Raw genomic sequence first — 22,395 nt, 5'->3', positions numbered from 1 at the left:
TTCTCCACCCACTGCGACGGTTCTAATTTTATGGCGCATTGCCATTCTATACATCTATATATACATTCTCTATACATCATCTATACATTCTATATACTCTAATTTACCTGTAAGAGCTCGTCATATTCTTATCACCATTGCCTTTACACATAAGGTTCGTCCTGCTATCCTGCCACACAAACAGAATTTTCTAAGTTTTAGTAACTTTCACTATGGCATTGGTCAGCAGTGCCTTGCTCTTTGGACCCCGCCGTTTAATTAGCTGTATTAGGATTTCATAAGGTCCGGCGGCCGTGTTATTAGGGATATTTTCTTCTGCATTTTTCTAGTAAAAGCTTTCAGCGGTAAATTTTGATATCTCAGGCTTCTATGTTGCTGGATCTGTTTGAGTCTGGACTACGCTTTCTTTCTTGCTGAAGTTATGCCTGATGTACCTTACCATGTCGTATTCTTCGAAAACGTTACCGTCTTCAACCCATATAGCCATTTGAGAATTTTTAATTGTAGCTCCGAGTGCTCTGACATGGTTTGCAGAATCTTTTTGGTACGCCCTTATCTCTCTTTTTTGCGAATGTAATGCACCCAACTTTCACTGGTACATTATCATTATTATTTTTTTTTTCGCTAGTTTGCTCGCCACCCTTTCTTTCCCCGGTAGTTGTTCCAAATAAGCAGTGCTTCTTCTTCGTCTAATCCTAAGTTTTTGGCTTCTCGATTATCCCTAGATGCCTGCTTGCGCTGTTCTCTAGCTTGATTTGCTCCATTGTTCCACCACTTGCATCGTTTTCTATTTCCACTCCAACGATCTTCCAGCCGTGTATGTCTTATCTTCTGCTGCTAGGACGTCTACGACATTATTTTAATCCCACACTGCTGCATGAAATGCCTCTATTTTCTTCTGTACGTTTTTTTCTTCTATTTCTGATATTCCCTTTTCATTTAGTTTGAAGTATTCTGGTGGTGTTGCTTCCTGTCTTGCGTCGGTGTCTCTCCCCAGAAGTTAAGGTTACACACGTAGGATCACTACCTAGGCTATCCGTTCCTTGTTAATCTCTCTGAGCTTTACCGTCGCCATCTGGTGAAGAAAGAGATAACTTTGCCTACCGCCCCGCCACTGGGGACCGAATTCGTGACCGTGCTCCAACGTGCTGCTGGGAGCCGGACACGCCAACCACTGGGCTGCCGCCTAATACGTTCGCGGTCAGCGATTTGCGCGGCGCTGTGTGCGTCACGCGCAATCGGAGAGCGTCATTGACCACGCGCGTATTTCGGTCGCCGCAGCAGGCAAGGCGAGGCTGTGTGAATCGCAAATAAGTTGTTCTTGAAAAGATGTGCAGTGTCCTCTGCGAGAGCCTGTTGCACTTGAAGTCCTCGACAAATTTTCTGTTCGGTTCTTTTTAAACAGCGCAAAGGACAAGGATGAGACGAGTGCGCATATACAGCGCTGCGTCTCGTCCTTGTCCTTTGGGCTCTTGAAAAAGAATGTTACACGAACTTGCCCAAGCTTCTACAGTTTCTGTTCGGGCGTGGACAGAAGAAATGAATTTTCTAAAAGCGTTTTCTTCTCTCAGCTGTGTTTAATGGACGAATATTTAGCTGGCGATGGGAGAGCAGTAATTTGTCATAAACTCACTTTGGCGCAATGAAGCGAACGCAATGAAGTGGTGTCCCACCTAGGGTGGCGAAGGACGTAAGCAGGACGGGGTCGGTGTCGGTGGTTTCGGTCCTTTAGGGCGCGAATAGAGCCCGGCGTTTCCAGCGTGACATGCAGCAGCCGACAAAGTCGGATACGTTACACCGGCGACGTCCAGAATCGCCGAAAATTTGGCCCCTCTATAGTTCAGCGCGTTCAATATTGCCCGCAGCAGCGCGGCCATGAGCTGTTGCCGCAGCGCATGCGCAACACAGGCGTAGCGAACGAGCCCTTTTTCATTTGGCAAAGGGGAAAAACCATGCGAACGACGCGTGGCTTATCCATTTCGGAGCCGGAGAGACATTGCTGCGCGCGCACTCCGCTGCGACGGAGAGCAACAACGTCACTACTAGAGCAGCCAATCGCACGTCTCTCTTTCTGTTTTTTTTTTCGCGCATGCGCATGGGGTTGCGCCGTAGAAGTTATCAGCGTACAGGCGACAGACGGATGGACGGAAGAATCGGCTAGCCATATACAGCTTTGCTGTAAAAGGAAATTGTAAGATAAGAAGTGTCAGGTTCTCAATCCCAATATACGTACGTCTCAGGATCAGAAAATTTTAGATCGGAGTTATCTGACGAAAGGGAATGCGGTCCACATATGGTCCTATACACACTTCGATATACATGAGACAAAAGACTGGAACGAGTTGCACGACAGCCTATATTGAGTGCCAACTCACTGTTTACTTACAGTGCATCTGTGGTTTTCTGCAGAGACCGTGTACCAAAATGCATATTGCCGCTCAACTCTGGCTACCGGATAGCGGGCCCCGAGGAATCCCTGTTCGGAGGCTACGAGGTGCCCCTGCAGAGGATTTCGTCGCCCTCCCGGTACGGAGACGACATCACGCACTTGAAGGTGCGCGTCCAGATGCAGACGCCGTATCGTCTGAGGGTCAAGGTACGCGCTTGAGTTTCCTCGAATCGCTAGGACAACAGTAGAGCCTATTGCTCCCCCTCTGCGCTTGCCCGAAAGCTCCCAGTTGCGTTAGAGCATCTGCCATGGAAACTTACAGATCAGGATAAACATCAACAGAGAAAGGGTGATGTGCTAGATATGATTCAAGATGCTACAAATGCGACTAGTATTTGAGGCGCGTTCACGAGAAGGCGATGGTAAAAAACACTTAGTCAACGCGCGTACGCGAAATTCGTCATAACGGTTCTTATAAAAAAGTCATTCGAGAGTCGTTACAGGTTTCAGATCATGCATCATGCATTGATACACAAATACTTTTTTTTCTGCGGCAGCTCATCAAAAGCAGTTAAAAGCACGATAGCATACGTCCGCGTGATAGTTGAAATGTGAATTGATGCGCAAGCTGGATAAACGAGACAAAGGCGACGCGTATAAGTAAGCTCCTAACCCTGTGTGCTTGTCTTCAAACCCCCCTCCCACCCTCCCTCCTCACCCACCCGCCCACCCACTTACCCATTTAGTTCCACCCCGTATGGCTTGCACCACAATGCATTTGAAAAGCAGCAGCTAATGGAAGCTGCTACTTCTCATGCTGCTAATTCAAACCGCTAATCCATGGGAGAAATGGGAGAAAGGCTTCTTTTTTGCTTTGCTGTCAGAACATACCCTAGAACGCGCACCCCTAGGAACAGACGCATTTGTTTGCAACAAAGAATGTAACTTATCCCGACTACAGCAGGAATCTTGCGCGCTGGACCCTGTGCTACATCGGGTCCGTACGAACTCTGCCTAGCGTTTCCAGAAGCAAGTGCAGAGCCGCATTTATAACGACGCTGCGCATCGCGTGCAGATCTACGACTCCTCCGAGGAGCGCTACGAGGTACCGGACCCCGTGATCCCCGTAGAGATGGACCTCGGATCTCCCCTTGTTCACGAAGGGGACGTGCAGATGTACGCCACCAGCTACAGCCTGGGCAGTGACCCCTTCAGTTTCCAAGTACGGCGAACCAAGACTGGCACCGTCATGTGAGCAGACGCCGAGTGTTTCTTGCGTCAATAATTAAGGCTGTCATGCGTTAGGCTGACGGCTTTACGCGCTCAGAGCGTTGTGTTCTCTGTTACTGCACATATTTTGGAGACAATGCCACATGCGTGTGGGTATGAGAGAGAGAGAGAGAGAGAGAGAGAGAGATGGAAGAAAGGAAAGAAAGGCAGGGAAGTTAACCAGACACACTTCGAGCTTGCTACACAATGCGGGGAAAAGGGAATTAATGGATGAAACGGAAGGAGGAAAGGAGAGAACACCACGGGGGTTGCATATTGGGACTACAGTCAGTCACTGAGCTGTGTCGACTTTTGGAACCGCAGCAATGCACGTATTGCTTGTGACTCACGGGACCACCATCTCTATTGTCATCGAGAATGATCTTGAGTCCAAGTGACCTAACGTGGTGCGGAGTAGAAGGCACTGGTCGCCGTAGCGAGAAAATATGCTGAAGAGGCGTTCGATGTCGGCTCTTCACGCATGCGTTTTTTAATTTATGTAAGCACCTGAACTGTTACGCCTGCAAAAAGTCCTAATCAGACGACAATGAGATATGAATAACAGACTACACATATCAAAAGTCGCTGCAGTATATGCGTGAGACTGGCCTCTGTGCTTGTAAATAATTTAATTCTCACGTTATGCTGTGTGGCATCCCGTGCAAATAAAAAGGAGAGAAAGAATGAAAAAAAGAAAGAAAGAAAACGCTGTAAGATAACATGATATCCTAATTACGTGAGAAAATAGAACATTGTGGATAAAAGTACAAGAAACTATTTTTCGCATAAGGTATCTTGGTTACATTCTCGATCATGTCATTTCTAGCGTGTGCTTATGTTTTGTGTACGCGTGTGTGCCGAAAGGATCACTTTTCGGCTATTGTCGAATCGTGGTTGAAATAAAACTGGCCGTATGTATAGAGCAAATACTCTCGGAGGAAGCCCGCAAGGTGAAGGAATGTTCATGAAGGCAAAAGTTGTCATCCACCCGACTCTAGCACGAAGCTACAAAGGAAGCCCATACCGGTTTCTCTGAAACATAAATTTAAAATTTTTGAAACATAAACATAAATAAACAGTTGAAAAAGCGTTCATCCTGGTCCGGGACCGGAACCCAGGGCCAACGCCTTACCGTTGCATTGCCGTCTGAGCTAACCAGGGGGCTAGCAGACCGCACAGCGAGGGCGAATTAGTCGACAGGACACTGTCGGCAGGACACCGTCGACTAATTAGAAATAGAATAATTAGAACACAGGACACTGAATAAGGAAAATCAGTTCTGCGGAATCCCGGAAGGTGGAGGAGGCGTAGGATTTGGAGTACGTATTTAAACTCAGAATAATTTGTCGAATAACTTGTCAAAGTATCAATGATTTTAAGTGCGATTTGATTATTTGCACGCTGAATTTACGCACAGGACCTTATTTATTCCCGCGTGGCACGTACAACATTCCGCTCAAGCTAACATATTTTGTCTTCTTTCTTCGACAAAGAACCAATGAGTTACTTTCTTGCTGGTGTGGGACATGTAATCGGTAGTAACGCTGAGCTTCAGCGTGTCAGGAAGAGCTGCTCGCTTTCTCTCCCATAATTGTGTATTGAACAGGAGATACTGTTTGCTTCACTGATCAAACGAGCGGAAAAGTACTTGTTCTGAATTTTCTTCTCAGGAGCAGTCGATGGCTAGTTATCACATACGAGAATTATATTGCTGAGTATGTGCTGACTTGCTCAATGCTTGCTTCCTCGTTGCTTCCTCGTTGAGAATGTTATGCTACGATGAAGCTCACGATATTGGTGTTCCGCTCCACAGCATTAGGTAATTTTACCAAGGTTGTCACTTGCCCTCGCTCTCACTCACTCGGGTGATCACTCACCCATATATTTACGTAAATAGAGGCGAGACAGATCGGCAAGATTAGACCACACTTGTTGTCTTATCGAATTTTTTTGCGCTGGTCCCCAAGTAGTCACATAGACATGTACTAAGAAGCTCAGTTTACAGCCCTTGTGCTCGCGTATCACTCACTCACTCACTCACTCACTCACTCACTCACTCACTCACTCACTCACTCACTCACTCACTCACTCACTCACTCACTCACTCACTCACTCACTCACTCACTCACTCACTCACTCACTCACTCACTCACTCACTCACTCACTCACTCACTCACTCACTCACTCACAATTTCTCTCGCAATACACCACCGCGCGTGTCACAGGCTGCCTTCGTACGGATGTTACAGCTTCGACACAGGTGTCGGTGCGCTGGTGTTCGCGCACCAGTTCCTGCAGATTTCAACGCGCCTGCCCAGCGGTCTCGTGTACGGTCTCGGGGAGCAAGTGCATGATCGATTCCAGCATGACACCGGCTGGAGGACGTGGCCCATATTCAACAGAGACGCCTTCCCAGAGGTACGCAGGAGGCATCTGGTGAAATATCAGCAACGCATCCCATTTCGCGCCAGTGGATAGTGTTCTAGCGAAGACGGGCAAGAGAGTGGGGGACATCAGCGAAGTTACCGTACTTGCACGCATGTTTTGGAGCGGGCGGGTTTTACGAATAAACTTAATACACTCTTCCGGTACTAAAAATTTACAGTGACGTTTCACATCATGAACGCGGGTGACGCGCAAGCGTATGGGTGCTACAGCCCACGCCAAGCTATGGACTTTCGGTGCGTCTATACGCCTACACTGTCCGCATCGCAGATCGTATTCAAGACAGATCTCGCGCGACCGAGCCATACGCAGCAGCTGTCGGAGTAGAAGGCCCCGTTGTAAACGTTCGATTACTATCTAAATTACCTAGCAGGGTGTCAGCGCTCCAGGCAAACATGAACACTTCACACTCGATGACCGCGGGCACTCGCTGTCAAAGCGCTGGTGTGAGCAATCGCGGCAGCAGCGCTGAGCGAAGTGACCTTCCGGCTGTTTAACGCTTCAACGCAAACTGAGCGGTGAGGACACAGCGCACGCAAAGCTACGAGCCGTCGGACCACCTATGCTGTGCCCCCAAAGCAGATCGCGTTCAAGATAAAGCCCGCGCGACCACGCGCAACAGCGCTGTGGGACAGTACGATGGTACCAACGGCACGGTAGTACCATTCAGTACCGCATGGTGGCACGGTAGTAAGGGGGGAAGTAATGGCTCTAGGGCTTACATTTGGAAATGCGGTTGTTTGCTTGAAATCAGGGGTACAATCAGGACTCGATGGCAACCAAAGGTCAGTGGGACGCCTCGCATTGGGCGCTCATGCGAAGGCTACAAATGAAGCTGTGCAGGGTGATATGGGCTGGACACGTTTTGAAGTGAGGGAAGCTTACAGTAAAATTGATTATGAAGAACGATTGAGGAATATGGAAGAAAGTAAATGCGCTGGGAGAGTGCTGATGTATTTGTACAGGGAAAACATTCATTTACAATGAAGGAAAAGAACTAGGAAGCTTACTAGCAAATATGCAGCCTGTAGGGTGAGCAAAACAGCAACAAAGAATGTCAAGCGTAAAGTCAGAGAGGCTGAAATAATTTCATGGGCGGCGGCAATGAAAAAGAAATCTGCCATGAGTAACTACCAAAGAGGAAAAAAAAACGAAATCAGGAAGGAAACAGTTTATGATAACTCAAAGGGAAGCTCATTACTTTTCGGAGAGAGATCAGGATGCCTTAGAACATGCACCTATAAAGCGAGATATAAGAAGGAAGAAGAAGCAAGTGCTTGCTGCAGTAAAGCTTGGGAAACGATGGACCGTGTCTTATTAGAATGCGAAGACATCTGCCCAGTGGTCGGTTTAGGCACCACTGGCCTTTTTGAAGTCCTTGGGTTCAGCGAGAGCAGGGGGAAAGTAAACATGTCCGCAATAGAGATTAGTAAGAGGTATTGGAAGATTGCTGAAAGAAAAGTAGGGAAACGACAAAAAACGGAGACGTACAAGAGCAAACTTCACAGTAGGGGGTCCGAAAGTTTGGTTATGGGAATTCATCGTGCGTTTTTTCTTTTCTTTTTTTTCTTTTTTAACCTAGGTAGGACGTTGAGCGGTAAAACAGGAAGAGCTTGGTGGCACAACCCACCACCCCGTTACAAAGGGGACGCTCATAACATCCATCCATCAGTCCCTTCTCGCATTCTTTCCTCCTGACAGCTAGCGCTTTGAGACGCTGTGGTTGAGACGCTGCGACCAGACGGTTGCTATCAGAGCGTCTGCTATCAGACTTGGTGCTAGGTGCTGCACGGGGTTCCGAACGCGTTACTTGAGGAAGTAGCGCTCGAAGTACCAGTTGGCTTTCGCGTACGGGAAATGTACGGTGGTAATGGGGAGCACTCCCTATAACAGAGTGCAATATAGTGCCGGAAAATAACCACGTCCCAATGCATGCGCAACGCATTCTTGAATAGTAAGCGGGGTTGCCTATTCATAAATTTTTTCGTTATCGATTAATTGCAAACATTTCAGCAGCGCAATTTCAGGCATATGCGTGTCAGACTTTGTGTTCAAAGCGTTAGTTTAATGAGGATGATGGACGTTTAATGATTTTTAACCTCAAATTTCTGCGTTGTCGTTGCCCATAGTGCTAATTAAATGTGCCGGCGAAATTTGCCGCAGTCAAACCGGAGCCAGCACGGAGGCCCAGGCGCCTTCCTCGTTCGCTTGCTTCGCCGCTTCAGGCGAACACCGCCGATTTCACGAGCTGGCCAGTTACGCTTGCGTGTAAGAAAGAAAGATGCCGTCTCCGTTAGTGTTGCTTGCTATATTAAACATTGCTTGGCACAGGAGGAACACCACACTTTTATCTACGTCGGGTTCGACGACCGGCATATTAAGTGCAAATTAGGTGCTTTAAGTGCACCACGGCTCGGTACTCTTAAAAAAATATTGTCTTCCACAGGACTACTCGAATCTGTATGGCTCGCACCCGATGTACATGTGCATCGAGAAGGACAACAACGCTCACGCCGTGCTTCTGCTCAACAGCAATGCCATGGGTAAGCGCTGACTTGGTTACGGGTCATTTTGCTATGGCTGATCGACTGGCTTACCCCAATCGAGTTTTCGGCCGCCGAGCAGGCATTCCCGCCGCGTGTTGCGGCAAGAGGTATGTGACGAGACATCTGGTACAAAGGTGGTGTAGTCCCTTGTTTCGTATAGGATAAGCTGTTTTGCACAGCTTTCGGCAAATTTACCAATTGTTTATGCCTTAAGCGTTCACCTCAACCGTCAAAGCACGCCGGCACTGATAATCCACCCCCTTTTTGCATCTTATTAGGCAGAGAACGTCCTCTAGCTCTAGCACTCGTTGATAGGTTCTGTAAAGTGCTTCGGTGTTTGCGGTGCCGTCATTCACCAACATTCCGTGGGTATACTAGGGTAATCTATGGTGGAGAGGGGCGCGGATTGTGTAACCTCTTTTTGCAACCATAGGGAGCAACCACTGCGCTATCGAACTCGGTGCATTGCCAGTCACAGACTATGAATTCCTTATATTGGTGGCGCCTGGCACTGCCCGTATATTAACACGTCATATGCTACCGTATAGTGGTGAATGACTCGCCACCTCAGGCATCTATAGGGCATGCCATCTCATAACTAATAGATATACAGCGCATGCTTAAGATACCGAAGGACAACATCTGCTTCTTTAGCTTCTTTCTGCTTTTTTAGCATCTGCATCCTTTTGTTGTCTTCTATTGAAGACAACAAAAATTGTGAAAGTTTTTATAAAACAGGAAGCCTTGCTGAGCAGGTTTCCGCGCTACATCAGGGAACACAGATGTGTTAATTACATGGTGTGGTGCCGCAATTACGTTATATGGTAGCCAGCATGGTGAAGTGGCATGCTCCATGGTTGCAGGATACACCGTGACCGACTCACTGAAAGCTGAGCGCATTCAGCCGGATAAAACAGGGACAGGAAAGGGGGAGGGTATTTTTCGTTTCAAGAGCAGCGGCAGCAGACGACCAAGCTTATCCTGTGCACAGCATCGTAATAACGTCTCCATTGAAGGGGTAGGCTTAAGGCATACGGTGGAACGGGGTAATATAATATCCATGCTCATCGATTCACAGCAACGAGTCCAATTCGTCCTCCGAGATGTAGGATAGGAGTGCGCAATGTGATTCGTTCATCCACGCTTGCGGGCCGTTTTCGCCTTTCGTGATGACGCTGGCTTGGATGGTATATGTGACGTTTAATATTTGGTGTAGCCGGGCAGATCCCCAGTGAGTACGATGTGCCGACGGGCTTGGTCGACTTTGTGGATTTCTTAACACTTCTATTTCGCCTCTTCAACTTTTGAACGACCGCAGAGAAGCACATATAGGAGTACGAAAGAATGGCCGATACGTGGCGATGTGCGCCAAGGTTTCGGTGACGCTGTTATAGCGTGGCTAATCGGTGATTTGTGATACCACGTGACCACCGTTCTGGTTTTCGTGACGTAACGAGGAGTTCTGCTTAACAAACCCAAAGTCACGAAGCTTGGCACCCCTTGGTCAGCTTTGGAATTTGATCACATAAAAAGTAATCTGATTAATGATTTCTAGCGTATTCGAAAAACACAGGCACGATATCGTGGTTACAGAGTCGTAAGTAATCTAATAAAGCCAGGAAAACGAGGTCCAAAATGTTTGTGTTAGTAATTTTTGTAGTAACTGGGAAATGTAATCACGAATCGAAAATAACCTTTGCCGCATTAGCCTGTGTTGCCGCAGACTTTTCCTTGTTTGTCTCTTTAGTGTATAATGCCTGACAGGTAACGTTACATTTCGCAGAGATTCAGCTACAGCCAACTCCAGCTGTGACATTCCGGACCACCGGCGGAGTTCTTGATTTTTATTTCTTTATGGGACCCACTCCTGAAGAAGTCGTCAGACAATACACTGAGGTGAGGGCTCGGCAGCGTTTGCAACTGGTTGTCACCCGCCACTACAGTTTAGTTGCTATGGGATCAATTGTGCTTATTAAGAAGGATCTACAAAACCCTTTTCTCTTGTTAACATACACACGTTCTATAAGCACTGTATGAAGTATCTAGAATCTATAAAAAATCATAATACATAAATGTCAGCAGGGCTTTCGTCGCTCTCTCAGCACCGCAGCACAACTAATAAAATTCTCTAAAGAATTCTTTCTTTCATCTAACCTTCTTGGACTGAACCTAACACCCCTTTCATCTCGTCGCCACAGGGGATGGCTGAAGTTTCTTCGTGCGCGATTTAGCTCGTCACACTGTACTAGTTTAAATACGTTTATCAGCTCGCTACATTTCACGGGCCCGAAGTTCTGGCAACGTAAACCTTTCCACGTTTCAGCGTTGAATCAACACGTTTTAATACGTTTTTTTATCATTTGTTAAAGAAGATTGGAAAGCTTCTTTCTAGTCTCCTGTTACCAATTCTCAGCGTAGGGCTGCCAACGGGATGCTTTTCTCGTTAGCATACATGTCTCCCCTTTCTTTTTCTCTTTGGGTCGTGTTCCTTTATAGTATTTGACTGATTCGTTGTTTGCCTATTATGCGCAATGTTTTACTCACTCTTGCTTCCTGCAACAGCTCCATCAGGGCTGCAGTATGCAGAAATATATGTAACACTTTCTTGAACATGTGCGTACTTTGTTTGATTAGAAATTCATGTTACTAAAACATCTGTGCCTACACGTGAAAAAGCTTGTGCGTCATAATAATCGCATTATAGAAAGGTGGCGATCTAAGAAATGCGATGCGCCAGTCGCATTCATGTAACCACCGAGAGTAAGCAGACCGTACTAAAGAGGCACAGGCGCAGAACACGCACGCGCTTTAGTTTGCCGCAAGGAACAACTTGCCAGCATATTTGCCTACTGCAAAGCGCTGTCAGCCCTCCGTGGTTGCTTAGTGGATATGGTGTTGGGCCGCTAAGCACGAGGTCGCGCTGTCGAATCCCGGCCTCGGCGGCCGCATTTCCATAGGGGCGAAAACACCCGTGTACTTAGATCTAAGTGCACGTTTAAAGAAACCCAGGTGGTCCATATTTACGGAGCCCCCCCACAACTGCTTGCCTCATAATCAGATCGTGGTCTTGGCACATATTTCTTTTGAAAGCGTTGTCTTCTTTTTTTCATATGCTAAACGTATGCGCACGTACTATCTTTCCTAATCGCGCGCAATCCCAAGTAACGCGCCACAGTGACGCGAGTTGCGGAATGTTGATGTTGTTGTTTTCGCGACGAAAAGAAAACGGGCGCTGAACTGTTTCGCAGGCGGTGGGTCGTCCCTTGATGCCCCCGTACTGGGCTCTCGGCTTCCACCTGGGTCGCTGGGGTTACCGCACCACCGACTATGTGCGAGACACGCAGAAGAAGATGCGAGACATGAACATGCCGCAGGTGGGTTGCGCACGCTCTCGTTCTCGCGCGTGTTTGTCTCGTTTCTGAAAGTACGCATTTTCTGTCGCTCACTACAATCATTCTTACTGCTGATCATTTCTTGCGTCTCTTAACCGGTATCTTTAGTCTCAATTAGAAAGAAAAAAGGACACGCGTTAACAGTTTCACGACGATACAGTGTGTCTACAGCGCTCGATAGTCTCTTTTAATTCGCAGTCTTATTGCGTGAAATTGAAGCCAACTTACTTAGATCAATTTGTGCGCGCAGACATTAATAAGTAGTGTCTGCCCTCGTGAAAGGCGAATTTGGTAGCATGGACTCCGTGTTTAAAGCTTTTAAGAAGCTGTGACAATCGTAGCTTCGTTTTTTCCCCTTAAGGGAACAGGGTAGGCAAATTTTCCGAAAAAAATTGATTTTTTGTTTTTGTGTAATTTAAAATCTCTATTCTTTCCTTAACATGACCCAGTGTTTCATTTGCGCGCACGCGAAATATTTACCTCAAAATCAACATTTTTCGAAACCTAGGCGGCATCCAGCCACGCCCCCTTTGACACATGCTCGGGATCTTTGCCTCTCCTAAACTGAAAAAAAAAATTTTTTTCACCGCCTATTTTTTGTCACGTTTAGTGGAATGGCTGTCACTCATCTGGCAACAGTGAAAACCTAGCTAGCATATTTCACTTAGCCAAACGAATCCTAAGACGCAGCTGGATTACTCGCAACGCGCGGCGTTTTGCTCGTGCTTTGGCGTGTTTTCGCGGACAATCGAATTTATTTATTCTTTGGTGCTGGTTATTTAGCGGTAATGCAATGACGAAGCCAAAGAAGTGCTTCAAAAAACGTATCTTCCACGGAAACCGGCATAAGTCGACCTTCAATGACGCCAACTCTCCGCAACACAATCCAGCAGTGGGCGCCGCGGCCACCACGTGAGCGTCTGCATCGAAGCTTTCGCGCTCGGCGGAACGCTCGAAGCGGAACGCCGGTGTTTCAGCAGCTCTCAAAGCCTGAGCTTCTCCAGAAATGTCTCCATGGAAAAACTCGCAACGCGAATGAGGCGTTCAACAACGTTGTATGGGAGCGCGTTCCGAAGAATGTCTTTCTTGGCCTCAAGACGCTGAAAATATCGACAATGGATGCTGTGCTAACTTTTAATGACCGAAGCATTGCTCGATCCGACATTTTGAGGTCATTCGGAGTTTCTCCAGGACGGTTCACAGTCCAGTGGTTGCGCGAAGTTGACCGGTGGCGACTGTACTTTGCAGAGAGGGCTACACGACTGGTAACTAAGGAGGCCTGGAAAACAAGGCAGCTAGCACAGAAAAGAAGCGTTGATGATGGAGGGGACTACCAGGCTGGTGGCTATTGAAAAAATGCGCCAGAATTTGTTTCTATAGTCCCATATTGCAATAAAGCTCTTTCTTCCACTTCAAAGCCAATTATCTCAAAACACCAAATTTTGCTGTATTTGACCCCTTTTTTCAGAAACTACAAGAGCTAGGGAGAAAATATTTTCCAGGTACTGAGCAAACAATACAGAAAGTCTACTGAACCAGGATTATAGATATCCTTGTAGGGGATTTTTGTTTACAGGCTATTTACTGCAGATTTTGGCTCTAAAATTTGGTGGGTCCAGTAAAAAAACAAAAACAAAAAAACTAATCTTCAAAAAGAAATAATCCTGGTTCAGTAACACTGCCTAACATTGCTGATTACAACGCCACCAAGTTTAATGTTCTAACCCCAGCAGATCACGATAAAAAGGGTCACAAACATAGCCTAAAATGCATGGCAAGAATAGGACCTACCCTGTCCCCTTAAGTATACAGGTATCGCGAGTAGCAATCTCATGCCAGCAGCATTATTGTCAATCTACGAGATGTGCTTGTGCCCTGGAGTAGTATAACCAGTGTGTCCCGCGCAGCAAGGGTGCTTTAAGGTTTTCTATATATAGCCTCAATCAGATACGGTGAATGACTTTTAATGTGCGTGTTTGTCTCTTTTACCAAACAGAAAAGCTGCCCGGAAAGTTCACCAATCCTGTGGATATTACGGCGAGTAATCCGCAGCTATAGCGAAACCGCAGCACAGCCAATTAACGCGCTGATCATTCGATGCATAAGGCTAACATGCGGTATGAGGCTTGCATACTCAGCCGCTCCAAGGAAGCAAGCAGACTGCCTGTTTTCAGAATATTCGATCCAACTTCGATGAACGCCTGTACCCCAGTAGCTAGTGCGTCTCGACGCGACCAGGCTCATTGCGTCCTGCTTACTTTTATGAAAGATATACCAATTCGGCCTCCCATTTGTAGCTTGTTTAAGACGAAACCCTTAAGGGGCTTATTGCAATGGCTCATACCAAAAAAAAAAAAAAAAAAAGAAAACGAGTCGTCCGGTTCAATGGTACAAAACTATGGCTCATAGCCAAAAAACGTGTCGTCCCCTCGAATGGTACAAAAACTATCACCATCAGCAATGTCTCATACCCTCCTAAGCAAGCAAAATATGCAATGGCTCATCCTACTCATAATGCAGAGGCTACAAGCACTCAGCAAAGTGAAGTGAACAGCGTACACATTCTTTGGAATCACGCCTACAACACACAGAACAGCTTATGTCTCATTCCCCAGCTGGGAAAATACACCGTAAAGTCGAAGAGAAACATCGTTGGCGAGAGTCTGACCCCGCTATACTGGCGCGCGAAGGCGCAGCGAGCCGAAGAACCCGAACTGCGACAGCAGCAACACGACGATGCGAGATGGCGCATTACCAAGTGTGCAGCCGGCTTTCGCCTTCATGTGTTACAGGAGTGTAACACGCTGCCGAATCTTTTTGTTATCTTTGTTTGCGAGGGACGAGACGTTCGACAGTATTTCCTTTACTTCTTTAACATTGTTTTAAAATTTTGGAGAGCGCTTAAGTGTCACTTTTAAGAGTGGAGCGCGATAGCATTCAACGATATCTGACTGCTTCTCACGCTTCCCGGCAACTACATCTTATGTAACAGTAATGCTTTCCTGGAAACGCTGGCGACGAACGCTATGCACAGGCGCGAGCTCTCTGGTTCTTTTTGCATATTGGACAACGTGTATATAGTGGCTCATTGTACCATAACATAATCACCCGACACCTGCCTTTCCCTGTATTTCCCACTTCCCCTTTCCCCAGTGAGGAGTAGCAGGCTAGAGACACGCTCTCCAGGCCGACCTACCCTCCTTTTTCTTCATTAATATCTACTCCTCCGCCTCAAGCAGCAGCTGGAAAAGGGGTTTGTGTTTGAGTTTCAGCGTAAAATAATTATGTTTTCTGGTATATTCAAATTACAATCCGACGATATCATGTCTGTAGGTTGTGTGTAAGTCGTACTTTACGAATTTTCCGGCGCATTTTACTTCCCTTTCTTCCTGAATAGCAGACAGGCATTGTACCCCTTCCGATGACAGTTTCCAGCCTGCTCCTTGCTTTGATTTTCGCTCCTTCAATTGTGCATATGTTTGCAAACACAACAACAACAATAATAATACCACGGGAACTTTCAACGCTCTCATCGCCAGGATGTGGCTCACGTGGACAAAGACATCCATTACAAGCACCGGTTGTTCACCCTGGACCAGAACAACTTCGCCAAGCTGCCAGACCTCGTTAGGGAGTTGCACGCCCGCGGCCAGCGCCTTACCGTCGTCCTGGAGCCGGGGGTGGCCGTGCCGCGTGGGGAACCCGGTCCTTATGCTCCACTCGAGAGCGGAGAGCGACTCGGAGTGTTCGTCAACGACACCTGGGGCACGCAGCCCATCCAGGGCTTGGTGAGATTGACCGCCTCTCAGTGTCGTCGCTCGTATATATCAGTCGAGTGTACGAAATGTTAATTGTTTGTAACGCTTCTACTTAAGGAACAAACGTTTAAATTGCGCGACACATTCAACTTACAATGCCCCCCCCCACCCCCCACCGCCCCCCATTCCTACTAAATATAAACTTGCGTTTCCTCAGGACATTGGGAAACGTATAGCTGAAAACGGCTACGAAACACTTTCAAACACTGTTATAAAAATTGCTTTGCTAAAGTGGTTTTTTATACACACACATTTACTTTCGCGCACAGATTTGCCATAGTGGTCCACCCTTTTCTGAGAAATTTGATTCTGGTGATTTTTATAGTTATGTCAGGGCTGCGGGGTAAATTTCCCGCCGCTCGTAAAATTAAGTAGTATACGCTGTGGAGCGCTTGATCGGCGTAATTTATGGCGCCGCCCTTAATTCGCCCGCATTCTTTGAATTCTGCGTACACGTAACCCATAACGCGCCCCTTATTTTCGCCAAATATATACTTTGTGTATATAGCATAGAGTTTGCTTGCGACGTTGTGAGCCAGAAGGTGGAATGATCATACAACGCTTTCAAGATCTTGAAAAAGGAATGTCTTATAAATTCTGCATTTGATTCCCATCCAAGTTCGCACACATATTTGCCATAGCCTCTCCCGTATGTTGGTTAAATTTGAATGAGTTGGCATCTGTAGTTATGCCAGTGCTACGTGGTAAATTTCCCGCCACTCGGGAAACTGTCTTACTGCGTTCCCGGGAGCACTTGTATAAGCAGTTTATTGCAAAGACCACAATTAAGCCACACACTTTGAACTTCGCCAACACATAGCCCATAACGTGGCCCTTATTTTTGCAAAATATTAACGTGTAATCAAGAGTTAGCGCCGGAAACCGGAAAACATTGCGTAAAAGACCATATGACGCTTTGGAGCACTTCATTAGCGAATGTTTTACAAACATTGTATTTGTATTTGATCAATATGCATTTAAGTTCACATACATATTTGCCATAGCGTTCCCCAGATGTTGGTTAAATTTGGTCTCGGTGGCTTCGTAGTTGTGCCAGGGCAGCGAGCTAACCACCCGTAAAACACAGCCATAACGCTCCGGGGCACTGCATACGTAATTTATTGCAAAAGCCACAACTAATCCACACGATTTGAACTTTGCCTACACATTTCCTGTGACGTGCCCCACAAGTTCGAATATTATAAGCACGGTGCCTTGTTTAGTTCACCCAGGACGGCGGAGAAAGCAACTGCAAAGCTTGTATGATACATAGAATTAGGGAAAGAACGAGGATTAAGTAATTATTTGCAATGTTTCTAATTAGGCAAGGAACGTCAAAGTTTGGCTACGCATTACACTTACAATCCACTACAGCCAACTGGAACGACTCAAGCTCACGCCCAAAGGGAGATCAGTACTCCGACACCTGAACTACAGCGAGACGTACGTCGCAGACACGGACAAGAAAGAGCGAATCCCACCGGACGTTCGAGAGTGCATTTGCATCCCACGTGTCCGGCGCAACATACATCCCGTATGTCACAAGAGTAGAAGACAGACAGACTAGAGTAGAAGCCAACGCCATCAAACGAAGTTTCAAGCACGATCCGAATGCCCGCTACACCGACGCGGCCAAGTATCCGCATCGAAACGCGTACGCTCTCAGCGTCGTAGGGCTCCCGAGGCTGCGAGCTAGCATCGGCAACCATCAAGGCACGCAACCAGGAAACGGCTGAAGAAGCGGCAATCGCTCTCGCCATCACCACATGGACAGATGCAGCGGTTATATTCAAAGACTCTCAGACCGCCTGTAGAAACTTCTTGAGGGACCGCATGTCGGCCGATGCACTCAAGATGCCGTACCCACCAACAATTGGGCCATATTGCAACATTACAGGCTCGAGCGTCGAGCGTACCCTCCACCGCACCCTAAACTCAGCAAAGAAGAAAGCTTGATTATTAGACGCCTGCAAAGTAATACGTACACGCGCGGAGCGATAACGCATCGCCTCAGCCCGACGCTCCACTGCTACCTCTGCCCACTCTGCAACGTGCCCGACACTCTGGCACACTTGCTCCAGGAATGCCCGTGGCAGGAAGGCAGCGAAATGCAACAAGAAGCGGACGCAAAACGAGCACAAGAAGCAAACCACCTATTCGAAACGTGGGAGGCCAAGCTAACCCTCGGGGACCTGGAAGACCAACGGAAACTTGTCGCCAGGGCCAAGAGGGCCGTCGAAGCCAGATGGTTCCTGGAATAAGGAGCCTTCCCACCTTAGGGTGATACCGGGCCTCGCTCGGGACACTGTCTCGTACCCGCCGTGGTTTCTGAGTGGCTATGGTGTTAGGCTGCTGAACACGAGGTCGCGGGATCGAATCCCGGCCGCGGCGGCCGCATTTCGATGGGGGCGAAATGCAATAACACCCGTGTACTTAGAGGGGGAGTATGGTAGCGCGATTCAAAGACGGGACAAGAGAAGACACAAAGGGACACACACAGCGCTGTGTGTGTCCCTTTGTGTCTTCTCTTGTCCCGTCTTTGAATCGCACTACCATACTCCCCTTGAAGATGCATTACCAACAAGCCCACATTGCAACCCTCGTGTACTTAGATTTAGGTGCACGTTAAAGAACCCCAGGAGGTAGAAATTTACGGAGTCCTCCACTACGGCGTGCCTCATAATCAGAAAGTGGTTGTGGCACGTAAAACCCCATAATTTAATTTTTAACACTGTCTCGTATAATAAACGTTTCTTTCTCTCTCTCTCATTGAATTTGAAGTCGGTGTCTTGTGCAGGTAGTAATGTCTATGAGAAACGTTGCGAATAACGGCAGTATAACATCCTGGAACACTTGAATAAGTAACTTTCTTTAAAGGCTGTAATTAACCTTACGCAGACAAAAAAATTATCGTTCGTCAAGGACCGCATTATTTATTTCTTCAATGAAATATAAAAATAACATGCCTCACATAGTTCACCGAGAAGACAGGGAACATGCAACTGCATGACTCGTATAACAGATACAAATTGGGAGGAGACGAGTACCCAGCGATTATTTTCAAATCACGTAATTAACATGCACACTTGAAACTTTTGATACACATCACCAGTGGAATGGTTCCCATTCCCTGTAAATTAGAAAACTTTGTCTTTTTTGGTCCTTCCAGGAGAGCGGAAAAACTATGTAAGCGTTTCCTATATAGAACGCTTCTGAACTGGTCGTAAAGGAGGGTTTGGACATTTTTACTTAGCGCCTAGTCAAGCCACACATCTGAAAGTCTACCTGTATATTGACCCTTACTTTCACCACATTTTCTCAAATTAAAGAACTTGCGAATTGTTTAATTCTTTTTCAGAAAATTATAAAATCAGGCATATAACGTTTTTGAGCGCTTCTATAGTCGCACTAACTGGCTCGCTGTAAAATAAAGCGAATGAGCGAATGTAAGAGAAAGCAAAAAAAAAGAAAAGAAAAATCAAGCAGGAAGGAAAAGTAGCGGAGGAATAGAGCATTACTTAACTCAGCCTGCTATGAAAATACATATTCAGAGCCCGCTGTATCGGCGACATGCGACTTTTCAATCACAGCGTGCGTTACTAGAGCAGTCCCTTTCTGTACAGTCACGACATAAAAAAAGGAAAGGAAGCTTGCACACAGGAAAGTTTTTTTTTCGTATGCAGAGGATTTGCCGCAGGTCATATACACTAATGATTAACAAAATGGCAACATGACTATATGCTGCGTCTTATCACGCCGTATGCTTATCATCATGCATGCTGTATTCATTAGGAATAATGTAAGCCTCCATGCTAAAGATGGTCGACACGACGGGACGAACCACCGATCCGATATACATGAACTATTCGTCGGAGGACATTGAATCGCACCGTATAGTACAGCTACCCTGTACCCTGTAGCGCCATTATTCATGACGTCATTTGATGCCACTGAGCCACGTTAAATTGTGTTCGCTGTCTGAAATTAAGAGTCAGGCGGTCGTGTTTGATTGGCACCAGTTTTATTGGCACCAGTGCGCACCAAAATGTTAAGTTGCAGTGGAGAGTACATGCAAAAATAAGCTGCCGGATCGGATAGACGTTCATGTGACGCGATTATTCTGTTGAAAAGTCATGCTGCGCATCATATTTAAGTTAATTGCGAATACCTCCCCCCCCCCCCAAAAAAAAAAAAAACAAGAAAAAAAAAAAAGAACATACGCTCTCTCGCTCTAACGGTCAATTCGAATGCCTTGACAGTCGGGCAAGACTGCCGTCTTTCTTGAGGTTCGGTCCAGCTATCTTCGTCCATTCTACCTTTTTAGCTTGTTTGTCGCCTTTCTACTTTTGTGGCGGACGCCTGTTAACACTGCATTGGCGAACTTGACGTCAACCCTGACCATCACAGCGTTCCACTAACTTCTATCATAAAGTTTTTCTCTTTCATTATATGAACAACCGGCAGGAAATGAAGTAGCGCATGCTGTCGCTCCAGAGCATACCAGCCGGGATTTCCTGCCGCACGGGCTGCGGAAGTCGACGAGGGTGGAGGACATTCTTCTCAACTACGCCGCAGTATTGCAACACTACCGACTAGAAAGAAGAGCATACCCACTGCCACATCCAAAATTAAGCGAGGAAGGAGCCACCGCCCTCCGCAGACTACAGACGAATACATATGTCGATGGAATTATCACGCACCGGATGCACCCCACACACTTCTCATACGTGTGCCGATTCTGTGATGTACCGGACACCCTCCAACATACGGTATTGGTGTCCCTAACACCATGAGAAAAATACTTAAGGGGAAGCTTCTGTATCGCTACACGCTATCGAGGAAACGTGGGCGTTAATGTTAACAGCACCGAGCTTTGAGGATAGAAAGAGAGAGCCGGCCACACGTATATATAGGGCGAAGAAAGAACACTTTATCGCTGTTTCACACAATTTATTACTCGTCCTCCTTGTAAATGTATAACCGTTTCATCTCGCCGTCATTCTCTTAGCTCCGCCCTTCTCTCCTTCCATTGACAGGGTTGGCCCGGCACCATCGTGTTTCCTGACTTCGGAAATCCTGCGACTCAAGCCTGGTGGTCGGAACAACTGCGCGAATTTCACCAGGTCGTGCCTTTCGACGGCCTCTGGATTGTAAGCCATGCTCGCATTAGCTTCCACAAGAGTGCTATTATATCGTTTTTCGTAAACTCGTCACTTACTCTCTCTCTATACTTCGTGTCGGCGAAGTGAAATGATCGCGGTTTTAAAGTTCTTACGCCTCATTACGTTTCTTCAGAATTTGCGCCCCTGCGCTGAGGGAGGACAAGACACTAATGCGCTGTAGCTGTTTCTTTTTTCTCTTTAGTCAACCTGACGGCTGGCTACCTTATAACCATTCTTTTTTATTTTCACAGACTGCTAATGAGCCATCTAACTACGCCAATGGCTCGGTCAATGGATGCCTCGAGGACAATCTAAATCAGCCACCGTACAAACCAAGTAAGTGAACAACGATCTAAATCTTCCTGTTTTAACACGATAGTGGAAAGATAAAAGGATAATACCCACTAAGCTCTCTCCGCATTTATTACGCTCACATAGTATGTTAGTATGTTTGAAGCCAAGTTTCGTTGAAACGGCTATTGAGAATGTACTTTATTCGGCAGCTCATTTAACTGAGGCATTTTGTGCGCGGTCTACACGCGCCGGGCATGAACGGCAGAATATAAAAGTTAGCAAGGCCGTAAGTGGTGCGTTTTTGAACCCATCATCATCATCATCATCATCATCACCATCATCATCATCATCATCATCATCATCATCATCATCATCATCATCATCATCATCACCACCATCATCATCATCATCATCATCATCATCATCATCATCATCATCATCATCATCAAGTCTACCATCGCTCTCAGCTTCTTCAGTTACCCCTGTCTTGAGCCAGCTGACATCCTATTATGCCAGAAAATTTCCTAATTTCGTCAAGCCACCTAGTTCCCTTCTCTTGGCCCCCATTCGGCAACATCGGTTGCCCGCACTACGCATTACATGTCCTGTTCAACTCATTGGCAACTACCGTTTTCTCTCTAATTCACACCTCTATCGTCCTGTCTCGTAATGTCACGCTTACCATTTTCCGTTGCATCGCTCGTTTAAAGCTTAGCGTACAGGACGAAAACCAGGCGGAAGAGACGTCGCGCACCGGATTAATCGCTGTGCTCGCCCAGCACAAATATGGATGCGACGAATATACGTAGCCTACGCGAACCGCAGTCTAACCGGATTACTGAATTAATTGAATTACTCAGTCGCAGAAAAGAAATGAAGAAATACTTGGCTACCAAACGGGCCTTCAGAAAACTTCCGCGATACCTGTTTGACGATGTCTCTACCAACAACCACGCCTTATGTTGTCTATCCACACTAAGGGATCCATCTGGCCGCCTTGTCCGCTTGGCTCCCCTATTACTGGACTTCGGCTAACTTCGGCCTGTGCGTCGTGTATCAGTCTGGCCGTCAACACACCGA

General features: G+C 46.8%; 1 protein-coding gene across 1 annotated transcript in view; it reads left to right on the top strand.

The window, feature by feature from the left end:
* Nucleotides 1-22,395, top strand: part of LOC126541503 (lysosomal alpha-glucosidase-like) — an 85,287-nt gene that overhangs the window by 37,180 nt on the left and 25,712 nt on the right. The window contains exons 4-12 of the mRNA XM_055076695.2: nucleotides 2,410-2,596; nucleotides 3,465-3,640; nucleotides 5,908-6,076; nucleotides 8,550-8,646; nucleotides 10,433-10,545; nucleotides 11,898-12,023; nucleotides 15,581-15,829; nucleotides 20,896-21,009; nucleotides 21,273-21,357. Coding sequence (XP_054932670.1) covers nucleotides 2,410-2,596; nucleotides 3,465-3,640; nucleotides 5,908-6,076; nucleotides 8,550-8,646; nucleotides 10,433-10,545; nucleotides 11,898-12,023; nucleotides 15,581-15,829; nucleotides 20,896-21,009; nucleotides 21,273-21,357 — 1,316 coding nt within the window. The remainder of the gene's footprint in view (nucleotides 1-2,409; nucleotides 2,597-3,464; nucleotides 3,641-5,907; nucleotides 6,077-8,549; nucleotides 8,647-10,432; nucleotides 10,546-11,897; nucleotides 12,024-15,580; nucleotides 15,830-20,895; nucleotides 21,010-21,272; nucleotides 21,358-22,395) is intronic.

The sequence above is a fragment of the Dermacentor andersoni genome, chromosome 2 (assembly GCF_023375885.2).
Source record: "Dermacentor andersoni chromosome 2, qqDerAnde1_hic_scaffold, whole genome shotgun sequence".
Lineage (NCBI taxonomy): Eukaryota > Metazoa > Arthropoda > Arachnida > Ixodida > Ixodidae > Dermacentor > Dermacentor andersoni.
The sequence above is the reverse complement of the archived record's forward strand: the minus strand, read 5'-3'. Positions and strand labels throughout refer to the sequence as shown.